Source organism: Nomascus leucogenys, chromosome 20, assembly GCF_006542625.1.
Source record: "Nomascus leucogenys isolate Asia chromosome 20, Asia_NLE_v1, whole genome shotgun sequence".
In the NCBI taxonomy this organism is placed as follows: Eukaryota; Metazoa; Chordata; class Mammalia; order Primates; family Hylobatidae; genus Nomascus; species Nomascus leucogenys.
In genome coordinates, this window is record NC_044400.1 from 25,431,838 (window position 1) to 25,444,767 (window position 12,930).

Genomic DNA, 12,930 nt, shown 5'->3' on the forward strand with positions numbered 1-12,930 from the left:
TTCTCCTGCCTCAGCCTCCCCAGCAGCTGGGACTACAGACGTGCGCCACCACGCCCAGCTAATTTTTGTATTAATCAAAGACGCATTTCAACGCAGAGGAGGAAGAGCTAGCGGACCCACCCCAAGGTGCACAGTTAGGGGAGGAGCCTCTGCGGCGGCCGGAGCAGCCCACGGGCATCCCCTTGAGCCCCCGAGCCCCATCCCCAAGAGTCCCGCCCCCATCCCTCTCTTGGTCCCCGCCCCCAGACCCATCGAGCGAGCTCCCCTCCCTGAAATCCTCGCCCCGAGATCTCCGGCCGGCGAGCTCCGCCCCCTGAAGTCCCCGTCCCAAGATCCGGGGCCGGCGAGCTCCGCCTCCCGAAGTCCCCGCCCCCAGATCCCCGGCCGGCATGCTTTGCGGCTGCCCTTCCGCGCGCACATGTAGGCGTTCCGAGCGGCGGCAGAGGTGAGCGCACGGACAAGCGGGAGGGACCCTTTTCCGGCCTGATGCGACCTGGTAACGCGTTCAGACTACAGAGTAGCCTAGGGGGCCCAGAGTGGAAGCGTAGAGAGGACCCCTCTGCGGGGCTCCTGCAGCCCCTCCTCGCCCAGCCACCGGCGGCTGCATGGTACTGTCTCCTAGGCCGACCCCGCAGCGCGATGGTCCTAGGGACGCTGGACTTTGGTCCGGACCTTTCCTTTCTTAGCCTCACTTTCTGCATTGGGAAAAAAAAGCCCGAATGATAATGATTCTTATAGGAGTTCTTGATTAAGATAGGCCAAGCGGTATCCTGCGTTTTTGTTTGCGGCAACTCATTCGTTGCTCATTAAGCACTTTTCACCGACAGGAATACAGTAAGTTTCAAAGTTAAATAATTGTGAATTTTTACTGACATATTCACGGATGAAGTGATAGGATGCCCGGGGATGTTTCAAAATAAACCAGTTGGACGGAGGTGTGAGTGGAAAGAGAAATGAAACAAGATTGGCCATGAGTTGATGGGATCGAAGTTGACGGATGTACTGTTTTGTCTACTTTGGTATATGTTTGTAATTTAGCATAACAAGTTTTCTAAAACAAAAAGTTTGCTGTGGACACCTGACAGCCTGTGCTCAAATACTATGCCTGTGTTAGTCTGCTAGAGCTGCCATGCCGAAGTGCCAGAGACTGGGTGGCCCAACCAGCAGAAATTTGTCCTCTGGGAGTTGTGGAGGCTGGAAGTTCAAGACCAAGGTGTTAACAGGGTTGGTGTCTTCTGAGACCTCCCTTCTTGGCTTGTAGGTGGTAGCCTTTTCCCTGGATCCTCACATGATCTTCCCGCTGTGCCTGTTTGCATACTAATCTCTTCTTATAAGTACACCAGTCAAATTGGATTAGGGATCCATACTGATGGCCTCATTTTATCTTAATTATCTCCTTAAAGACCCTGTCTCCAAATACAGCCACAGTCTGAGGTACTGGGGGTTAGGACTTGAATATATGAACTGGGGAGGAGGAGACACAGTTCAGCCCATAACACTGTCACTTTACTAGCTTAGGATTTTGGCCAGTTAAGTTTTCACAGCTTTGAAATAGGGGTAGCTGTAGTAATTAGGTCATGGGGTTGTGAGCGTTCAATTGTTAGAGCGCTCAGAACTGAGTCTAGCATATAGTAAGCACTCAATAAATTGAACACGTTTTTCTTATAAATTAGTAATCATAGGGCTTTACCGTGGGATGAGTGGAATGAGGCAGTTGGAGTGCTTGTGCCTAGCAATGGGAATAAAAGTCATTACAACCATTATCATAAGGAATATCTGCTGCTGTGCCAGACACTAAATGTTTTATATATGTTTATTCATGTGCTCATCACAGCCACCCTAGAGGTGGGCCATTATGACACACCTGTTTGGCAGATGGGGAAATTGATGCACAGAGACGGAGCTGGGATTTGAACACAGGCACTCTGGCTCTAGAGCCCACGCTCTTCACCACTATGCTGTGTTACTTTGGTTTAAAAACGTGGTGTGGCCCCTGGAGGATGTTCAGTCTGCAGGCTGACCCAGGGAAACTGGCTGACTTCTCTTTTTCTTGGCCCAGATTGTCCGCGGTGGCTACACTCATGGCAGGTCCCCTGTGGCGGACCGCAGCATTTGTGCAGAGACACAGGACAGGCCTCTTGGTGGGTTCCTGTGCATGCCTGTTTGGAGTTCCAATCTCGTACCACCTCTTCCCGGATCCCGTGGTCCAATGGCTCTACCAGTACTGGCCTCAGGGCCAGCCAGCTCCGCTCCCTCCACAGCTGCAGAGCCTCTTCCAAGAGGTGCTACAGGACATAGGTGTTCCTTCAGGCCATTGCTACAAGCCCTTCACCACCTTCACCTTCCAGCCTGTGAGTGCAGGCTTCCCAAGACTCCCTGCTGGGGCTGTGGTGGGCATCCCTGCCAGTTTCTTGGGGGACCTAGTGATCAACACTGACCATCCCGTGGTCATACATGGGCATACAGTGGACTGGCGGAGCCCAGCAGGTGCCCGGCTGAGAGCTTCCCTGACCCTGTCCCGTGAAGCCCAGAAGTTCGCCTTGGCCAGGGAAGTGGTGTACCTGGAAAGCAGTACCACTGCCCTGCAGGTCCTGCTGGCCCCAGCTTGCCTGGCAGGGACCTGGGCACTGGGCGTGGGTGCCAAGTACACCCTGGGGCTCCATGCAGGCCCCATGAATTTACGGGCCGCCTTCAGCTTGGTGGCAGCAGTGGCGGGCTTTGTGGCCTACGCCTTCTCCCAGGATTCTCTCACTCATGCCCTGGAGTCCTGGCTGGACCGCCGCACGGCCTCCCTCTCTGCAGCCTATGCCTGTGGTGGAGTGGAGTTCTATGAGAAGCTTCTGTCGGGCAACCTGGCCCTGCGCAGTCTCTTGGGCAAAGAGGGGGAGAAGCTGTATACACCCAGCGGGAACATCGTCCCCAGACACTTGTTCCGCATCAAACATTTACCCTACACCACCCGCCGGGACTCTGTGCTGAAGATGTGGAGGGCGATGCTCAATCTGGGCCGCTCCTGATGGGCTCATCACAAGGACACTTCCAGCTTGTGCAGACACCACCCTGCCATTGAGTCTGGAAGGCCCTGTTGGAGCCTTATGGACCTATAGCTCAAGGCCAGAAAAATCACAGGCTTTGGAATTAAATAGCTTAGATTGTACTATAAACACTACTTATGAACTCAGGGACTATGAGGGACTATTCAGGGACTGTGAATCTGAGCCTTTGTTTCTTGAACTGTAAAGTGGAGATGATGTAAACTACCTTGCAAGACTGTAGAGTTGGGTAAGGTCGTGAACATAAGGGCCTGGCACAAAGGGTGCACTGTAAATAAACAGACATCCCTCCTTCTTGGTCTTTTTTTTTTTTGAGAGCATTTCACTCTGTTGCCCGGGATGGACTGCAGTGGTGACCATAGCTCACTGCAGCCTCAAACTCCTGGGCTCAAGTGATCCACCCTCCTCAGGCCCTCAAAGTGCTGGAAGTACAGGCGTGAGCCACCTTGCCCAGCCTCCTTCTTGGTCTTAAGTGCCATCAGGCTGTGGGAGTCAGGCCACACCTCACCACCAGGGTACTTGCAGTTATGTGAACACTTTCCTACAGCGAACAACCGCCCCTCGATTTAAGTGGTGGTCAAATCCCAGATTTCCTCCACTCTGGTAGAGGTTAAAAGACTAGAGAGCCCAAGATGAGAAGTTAGTGTGGGCCTGAGAGGCTGTTTTAAGGCGAGGGGGCCTTAAGAGTTGTGTCAGTCAAGGTCCCATGGATGCAGATGGTGCACTCAGGGAGAGGGAGACCAGCAAGTGCTGGGAGAGTCCCTGGACCTGAGGGGAGGGGAGGTGTTCCAGAACTCCGAGACCTGTGGCATGGGAGACTTGGCAAGAGCTTCACTCAAATGTAGAGGAAGGAACAAATCATTGTAAAACAGAGGCCCTGCAGGGAGGGAGCCCATGGCGCCATCCAGGGCTGTCAGCCTCCCCAGGCATAGCGTGGCCAGGGCTTGGAGAGGAAAGGCAGCAAGGTGGGGGTGAGCTTGGCTCGTAGGGGTCAGCGAGGAGAGCAGAGGGGTGGAGGTGGGCAGTGGGTCAGGCCTGGTCCCACTCGGGACCCAGGGGAGACTGCAGCCCTGCCCTGCTTATTTCCCTTGAGCCCTCCAGTGGTGGATGGAACCGGCCCCCGGGTTAGATCCTTGGACAGGGGACCACAGCAGGGCAAGGCGTGAGGAGAGTTGTGATCAGGGAGCCAGAACCAATTTGGCTTCACGACATGTTTTAGTTGGAGATTAGGTTTTCCCTGGGAAAGTATTTGAACACAGTGGTGGCAGTTCCTGGCAGGAGACCTGGAGAGGAGAGTGAGCCGGGGGGCTGCAGAATGCAGTGGGAATGGCACACCTCCCTGCCGGGCCCCTCACCGTGGGCTGGAGCTCAGTGTGCTGTGCCAGCTCATGGGTCCTCACACTGGACCTGAACAGGCTGAGTTCCTGAGGGCAGCACATCCTTGCTCATTCCCCAGGCCCTGGTACCTAGGGTGGCATTGGGCACGGGCTTGGAGTACATAGGTGGATGGATGAGGCAGTGGCTGGGTGAACTAGTCTTCTCTCAGGGACTTCACGGGGCCCCTTGGGGTGTCACCCACCTGCTGCTGCTGTACTTAAAGGACCACAAGGCCATGTGAGGCCACCTCATTCCTGAGCAGTACGGTCTGGGGCCTGGATTTGATGGGCTCCACCTTCTCACTGCTCCCAGCCCATCTGCTCTCAGTACTGCAGGAGCCATGATGGTTTCAGGCATTCCTGCTGATCTGCCCGAACCGTCAGCGAAGGCAGCCCCACGATGGGGAGAAATGGCTGCTTACTCAGCTCCCTCTGCTCCAAGTCACAGACCTTGTCTCCACTCACGGGCGGTTCCCAGTCCTCACTCAAGCCTTACATGCCACCCTCCAACCTTGGTGCACACATCCTCCAGCCGTGTGTGTGTGTGTGTGTGCGCGCGCGTGTGTGTGTGTGTGTGTGTGCGCGCGCGTGCATTGCTCCGCCTTGCTGCACTCTGCACATCCTCCAATCCTCCACAGCCTGGCTCAGGCCACCTCAGGCCCTCCCACTGAGAGCCCCCTGGCAGTGTGGCTGAGCTCTGTGTCCCTTCTTCCCCTCCCACCCTCCCACTGCATGACTCACCCAGCACCCCTCCCAGTAGCTCTCAGCTCCATCCCCTTTTCTTCATTTCCACTGGGCCTCCTGACTCTTCTCCCAGTTCTCCCAGCTCCTGGAAGTGCAGGTTTGACTGGGTGACTCTCCTGCCTAAAGCCCTTTAGGGACATCCCCATGCTTTCTAGCGAAAACCGCATCTCCTGCCCATCCCGTGTCCCACTTCCCCTTGCTCTGGATCCTAGCTTCACTGCAGTTTGGTTCCTGAACTACTCTCCCCTCCTCCCCACACAGCTTTCGTGTTCGCTGTGTCCTTGATCTGGGCTGCGGTCTCACAGCCTGCCGGGTGCTCAGTTATTTATTGTTCCTCCTGCTGGAATGCCCGGGGGAACCTGTTCACTCACGCGTTGCTTCTCCCAGAGAAGCCTCCCTGTCTCACGTCAGATGCCCGTTTGTGCACTGTCATACACCCAATACCTCTTCCTCGCCCTGCTGCTGACTAATTAAGTTACCATGGAGCTAGCGGCTTAGCATCTCCTCCTCTGAAATGTAAAATCTGCAATGGCAGGATTGTGTATCTTGTTTACAGCTCTAAATTGAGGCTCTCCATAATATTTATTTTTTGCAGTTTCAGTAACTAGAAACAGTATTTTTTTCATAAATGAACAGGGCTCTAAGCTATAACAGACACAGGCCCAGCTTCCTAAAAGCCTCTGAGCAATTACAGCAAGGCTGGTTGTATTCCCTGTACGCGGCCATTCTGAATCCTATCGGACCCTGTCCTGTCTTCCCACCTTGGGACTTGCTAAGGACAGAGCCTGGCCCTAGTCATCCGTGATTGCTGACATCAGTGGGGAAACCAGGACACTTCTGGGTCCCTTCCTGTAGGGCACATATTACTACCTAGGGCACCAGGGACCCTGGCTTTAGGAGATTTTTTTTATAATATTACATCCCTACACACAGGCCAGAGGCTGATCTCAGAAAGGTTAAGAAACATGCTCTAGGGCTTTGTCGCTAAGTTGGGTGGTAGGCAGCTGCCTTGTAACTGTCACCCTGCACTTTTCCTTCTCCCATGCCTGCTGTGTGCCAGAATCATTAGCACTCTGTCCTAGATCCCTTGTGAATATTGTTCTCCTGGCTTAGGCCTCGCTTCTCCCCATCCCAGGTTCATGGTTCTCTGGGTATGAACTTGCAAAGATGCCCGACATCCCAGAGCAATCATAAACAGACCCAGGACTTGGCCGAGTTACAGAAAACTACAACACACAAAGACTCCCCCTCCTCAGCCCGCCCCCCCTTTGCAGGCACACACACACACACACAAACACACACATGCACACACACATCTGGACACAGCCAGAACACAGGGAGGGGAGTCTCAGAGTCATGGCGCTGATGCTGGCTGTGCCCTTCACTGACCCTCCTAGCCCTGCTGCCTCAGTCCCCACCAGTGTCCACAATGCAGGGTTCCACTCAGCCTTGCCTGGAGCTGGGCGCGCACGCACACACACACACACACACACACACACCACACACACACACCTGATCCCCGTGTGTGTAGATCACAGGCTGAGTTCCAGGTCAATGCATGGGTCCTCACCTGGCGAGGCCTCCTGCCTGTCTCCTCCCCACCATGTCCCTATAGTAACATAATGGGGCCTTTATTATCCTCCAGACACTGTGCTAGGTTCTTAGAGACATTTTCTCATTTATTCCCAATTGGGGCATGTGGTTGGTAATATTATTATTTCAATTTTACAGGAAAGGGAACATCACAGAAAGGTGAAGAAATTTGCCCTAAATCATAAAACTTTGTAAGTGGCAGAACAAGGATTTGAAGCTGGCACTCTGGTTCCAGGTATCATTCTTAAAACACTAAATTTATACTGTCCTATTTAGCCTGAAAGTTTCATGCTGCAAACTTATACTGTGGACTCCGTAGCCCTTTTCCTCATGCTGGGTTAGAACTAACTTTTTCAGGCTCACTATTTTTATTAGGAAAAAATAGTCACTGAGCAGAACTTCCAAGGAGACCCCTCCAGGTAACTGAAGAGAAAGGGACAACCAGCCTACCATGTTTAGTGCAGCAGGGGGAACAGGACGGAAGGGCGGTGTGTCATGGAGCTCTGGGAGGCACCAGCTGAGGAAAGGGGATCTCAGGAGGTAGGGAGAGAGTGGAGGGGGCAGCCAGCCATGGGTTCAAATCCTGGCCTACCACTTTAACAGGGAGATCTGGAACAAGTGACTTCTGGTCCTGAGTTTCCTATCTGTAAAATGGGCGCATTCCTATATATCTTTCAGAGTTGTTTTGATGATGAAAGTGAAAGAAAGTTTGCAAAATATGGAGCCTGGTGAGGGTATATAGTAGGTTTTAAAAAAAGATTGATTTTCTAAATGTTCGTGCTTCTAAATGGCATAAGGTGTTCAGGTCTTGGAGTTCCCGCCCAAGTACCAGCAATTTCCAGAGAACTCGCTGCTGCCTAATACCGCTTTATTTTAAAGCTTTTCAAAGCCCCAGTTCAGTTAGGGCAATTTTTCAAGTGGCTATCAGTTGACATCTTTTGGAAGTTACTTGGCATCAACTGAAAGCAGAGGACCCATGTGGCCTTAGGGGGAAACACCAGGCTGGAGAAGAGGGCATAAGCGTGGAAGGTGGTCCTTCACACCTACTCTGTGGGGAATGTTTTTCTTTTTCTTTCTCTCTTTCTTTCTTTCTTTCCTTTTTTCTTTCTTCTTTTTCTTTTGAGAAGAGTCTCACTCAGCCTTGGCCTCCTGGACTCAATCAACCCTCCCACCTCAGCCCCCCTAGTACTGGGAATACAGGTGTGCACCACCATGCCCAGCTAATTTTTTTTTATTTTTTGTAGAGATGGGGTTTTACTCTGTTGCCCAGGCTGGTCTTGAACTTCTGTTCTCAAGAGATCCACCCACCTCAGCCTCCCAAAGTGCTGGGATTACAGGCGTGAGTCACTTCACCTGGCCCATACTAGTAATTTTAAAATACTAAAGCATTCAGTGTGAGTAAGGTTATGGTAAAATTGATACAAGCGTATGCCCTTGGTGACATTTGTGTTAGGCAGCTTCTAAGATGACCCTAGTGATCCCTGGTCCTAATATTTTTGGCCCTGGTTCATAATCCACTCCCCCTGCTCCTCTTGGTTCTAAACAATAGAATACAGCAACATTGAGGGGATATCACCTCAGTGATTAGATTACGAAAGATTATGACTTCTGTCTTGCTAAGAGACGCTTGTCTTCTTGGCTTCACATGTTTTATCTTGAAGCAAGTTGCCATGTTGGAGAGACCCGTATGGCAAGGAACTAAAGGCAGCGCACAGCCAGCTAACAGCTGGGGCCCTCGGGCCACGAGGCACTGAATCTTACCAAGAACCATGTGAGCCTGGAGTAGAATCCTTCCCTACTCAAGCTTTCAGATGAGACCCCATGTATTAATCCATTCTCATGCTGCTATGAAGAAATACCCAAAACTGTGTAATTGATAAAGAAAACAGGTTTAATTAACTCACAGTTCCACGTGGCTGGGGAGGCCTCAGGAAACTTACAATCATGGCAGAAAGCACCTCTTCACAGGGTGACAGGAGAGAGAATGAGTGTCAGCAGGGAAAATGGAAATAGAAAATCATCAGATCTCTTGAGAACTCACTCACTATCATGAGAAGAGCACGGGGAAACCATCCCCATGATTCAGTTACCGCCTACCAGGTCCCTCCTGTGATACATAGGGATTATGGGATTACAATTCAAGATGAGATTTGGATGGGGACACAAAGCCAAATCACAGCACCCCAGCCTCAGCCAGCACCTTCATTGCAGCCTTGAGAGCCCCTAAAGCAGAGAAGCAGCTAACTTGTGCCTGGATTCCTGACCCACGGAAATAACAAGACAGTAAATCCATGTTGTAGTAAGCCATTTGGTGTGGTAACTTGGTATGCAGAAATAGATAACTCATACTCTTTATTAATTGGCGTAATGTTTTTGGAAAGCAATTTGGCAAAACTTGATACAATCATAAAAGTTTATCTTTTGACCCAGTGATTTCAAACCTATGTATTTCCTAGGGCTGTAACCCCATAGAAACTGAATACTACATGCCCAAACAGGTACATAAAAGCATTTGGTATAAATACAACAAAATAACAATAGTGGAAATGTTGAATAGCCGTGACTTTGGAAGTATCCACTTGTTGAACATTGTTCAGCCATTAAAAAGTATAATTATGAAGACTACAGTAGAAGCATGGGGAAATATTAGTTATAAACATCAAATCCTTTTTTTAAAATGAGGTACAATCTGCATGGTGATTGCAATAATGTAAACATGGTAAAACCTAGGAGGAGATTCACAAAATTTAAAGTAGTTGTGTTATAGGGGAACTTTGAGTGATTTTATTAATTCAAATAATAAGGACTTAGCACTATATATATTTATGGTAACGCATCACTTAACAACAGGGCTATGTTCTGAGAAGTGCCTTGGGAGGCAATTTCATCTTTGTGTGAACATCATAGTGTACTTACACAAACCCAGATGGCACTGTCTCCTACACACCTAGGCTAGATGGTGTCGCCTTTGCTACTAGGCCCCAAACCTGTAAAGCACGTTGTTGTGCCGAATACTGTGGGCATTTGTAACGCAATGGTAAGGATTTGTGTATCAAAACATAGAAAAGTAAAAATACGGTAGTATTAATCTCATGGGACACTGTCATATACGTGGTTCCTCGCCGACTGAGTGTCATTATGCAGTGAGTGACTGTGTGGAAGCATGAAGGCCTACTCAGAGGTACCCTGGACCTCCACCCTCTCCCTGCATCAAGGTGACAGATTCTGGCATCCCTGCTTCTGGCCCTGCATTCTTGGGGCATGGCCAGCCTTCTGTCTATCGGTTACTGTGGCGGCCATGAAAATGTGCCGCTCAGACCTGCTGCGGAGCGGATTTGACTGACAGCCCCAGCTGCTGTTTCTCTCCGTCCACCCGTGCTTTGCCTCCACAGGCTGCTTTCCACCAGTGATGGAGCGTGGGGACAGTACTGCTGCAGGTGGATCGTGGGACTCCTCCAGTGGGTGACTGTGGCTTGAGAACTCCCCAGTGGCCTGGGCAAGCCTTTCTCAGAACTGCTCTGAAGTCTGAGGCCCATCCTCCCTGCTCCTCCATGGGTGTCAGACCTGTACTGTGGTCTGAAGGATCTCCCTGCCTTCTCCTATCCCCTCCTTCTTTGTCCTTCACAGGCAGTTCCCCCAATATGGCTCTTACTCATGCAATCCTGTCTTTGTGTCTGATTCTCAGAGGACCTCCACTAACACGGTTACCACTCACTCAGTCAGGTGCAGTGTGAGGTCCTGGGGACACTTGCTGTGAGTACCCTCAGCCAGCTCAGAGTTCTACAGAAGAGACTGTCTGACAAGTACACCTGCAGTGACAACACATGAGTTCAGTGCTGTGAAGATGTGTGAGGGAGCATAGAAGGAGGGCAGCCAACTCAGCCGGGATGGGAGGTAGTCAGGGAGGACTTCCCAGGAGAGGTGACCCCGTTGCTGAAACCCCTACGAGTGAATGGAAGGAAGTCAACAACAATAATACCAAACACTTATTTAACACTTATTTTGTGCCAAGTGCTTTACATATAAGACCTCATAAAATTTCCACAACAATCCTATTATCCCCATCTTACAGGTGGAGAAATCAAGGCATAAAGAGGTCGAATGGCTGCTCACCAGCCAGTGCTGGGCTTGGGAACTGAACCCAGGCAGTCTGGCTCTAATGTCTGTGCCCTTAACCACTCCACCTTCACTTAGGCAAGTGAAACCAGCCATGGGAACAGCCTGTACAAAGCCAGGAATGAGATAGTTTATGTAGGCTTTATCAGTCAGGGTCCAACCAAGAGATTGAAACCACACTGTAATGTGAACAGAGAGAATTTAAAGAATTATTATTCTATAAGGAATATTATTACTATTATAACAACAGAGGATTGGAGTGATGAGGACTGGCTTGTAAGAAGTCCAGAGTCACCTGGACTCAGAGCCACCCTAGCTTTGGATTTCTTCCCGTCTCAGCCCCCTAGAGCCCTTGCTCCCCAGAGAGCCCTGCTCCCCACTAGAAGTCAAAGGTAAGTCATAGCAATGGACCCAGACTCTTATTACCCATGACATGGTTTGAATCTATGTCCCCACCCAAATCTCATGTTGAATTGTAATCCCCAGTTTTGGATGTGGGGCCTGGTGGGAGGTGATTGGATCGTGGGGGTGGCTTCTAATGGTTTAGCACTGTCCCCCTGGTGCTGTCTCATGAGTTCTCACAAAATCTGGTTATTCAAAAGTATGTGGCACCTTCCCCTTCGCTCTCTCCTTCCTGCTCCAGTCGTGTAGGACATGCCTGCTTCCCCTTCACCTTCCACCATATTTGTAAGTTTCCTGAGGCCTCCCCAGAAGCCGTCATGCTTCCTGTACAGCCTGTGGAACCATGAGTCAGTTGAGCCTCGTTTCTTTATAAATTACCCAGTCTCAGGTAGTTCTTTATAACAATGTGAGAATGAACTCATACAACCCACCCCTACCCCATACCTTTCCTACCCTCTCCCCAGCAGGCTGTGAGGACAGGGTGCTCATGCCAAACCCTGAAAGCATTACAAAGGCTGCAGGGCCTAAGCTGGGGCCTGGGCCTGAGGAGCAAACTGAGGAGCAGAGCCCACGTGGAGAGAGGGAGGGAGCCGGCGTCCACATGCCACATGGACAGCAGTGTCACTGCTCTATCATCACACCCTGCGTGTTTATAGACCATTGTCATCATCAAATGAGACCTGCCACAGTCTAACACCTTGACGCTGGCTGGCTAGTTAAGCATGGACAGCTCACAGCCTGTCTAGAATTATGCTTGCTTTTACCCAGCCCCATCAGGTGGACACTTTCAGCTCACTGGCTCAGTTTTCCAAGACCTGAAATCAACGTCAGTGTTGAATTTTCTCTAATTTTATCTATGTGCGAAAGACCAAAGTCCTAGCCCTTTTCTCCAACAGCAGGGACACCCTCACTTTCCCAGGTCCCTGAGCTGGTCCACTTCAGAGTTAAGCACAGCAGATTGGGAAGGCCCTTCTGGTTCCACAGCTGTGAGCAGCTCTGCAGGCCTGAAGCATGCGTGTCTTTGTTGATTTGCTGAGGCAGGAAGGATCTGTAATCAGAGTCCTGGAAGCCTGGAGTCCACTGAGGTGCCCTTGCTGGGAGGCAAATCTGTGGGTGCCTCTCCAGGCAGCCTCTGGCCTCAGAGCCAGACCCCCCGGGCTAAGATCCCGGCTCTGCAACTCACTGCTCTGGGCACGGCACGTTCCTGAGCTTCTCCGTGCCTCAGCTTCCCTCATATGTAAATGGGAATAATGACAGTGCCCAGCCCCTGGGGTTGGTTTGAGTGAATATTTGTAAAGCACCTTGGACAGTGCCTGGCACAGAGTTAAAGCCTAAAGAAACGGAGCATAGTTTCCATTCACCAGTCATTGCCCAAGGTGCAGTTGTCAAGCAGTGACTGAATTAGAGCTGGCCCAGGGTGATACTTTTGGAGATGTCTCAGGTGGCTGTGAGGTGAGTCAGGGTTGGCAGCACTGCCCTACACAACATTCTCAAACCCCCAGTATGGTTTTATTGATGTTGCTGATGCCCCTGCCAGCTGGGACCTCTGTAAGGGGCAGCAGTGGGCCACATCAACCTCTTCTTCCCAGTACTGGACCATGTCGCTGTTCAGGAAGTGTTTGCTGGACACATGGCCCGTGTGAGAG

At 51.0% G+C, this 12,930-nt stretch overlaps 1 protein-coding gene across 3 annotated transcripts in view; it reads left to right on the forward strand.

Moving 5' to 3' along the window:
• The first annotated feature begins 390 nt into the window (after positions 1–390).
• TMEM177 (transmembrane protein 177) overlaps positions 391–12,930 on the forward strand; it is a 50,508-nt gene continuing 37,968 nt past the window's right edge. Inside the window, exons 1-2 of one of the 3 annotated variants that reach the window (XM_003281712.4) lie at positions 391–496; positions 2,060–3,347. In XM_003281712.4, the coding sequence (XP_003281760.1) occupies positions 2,082–3,017 (936 nt within the window). In that variant the 5' untranslated portion in view covers positions 391–496; positions 2,060–2,081 and the 3' untranslated portion in view covers positions 3,018–3,347. Of the gene's footprint in view, positions 497–2,059; positions 3,348–6,904; positions 7,002–12,930 lie in introns of those variants that run through there. The other 2 variants (XR_004027380.1, XM_003281711.4) reach the window with 2 other exon arrangements.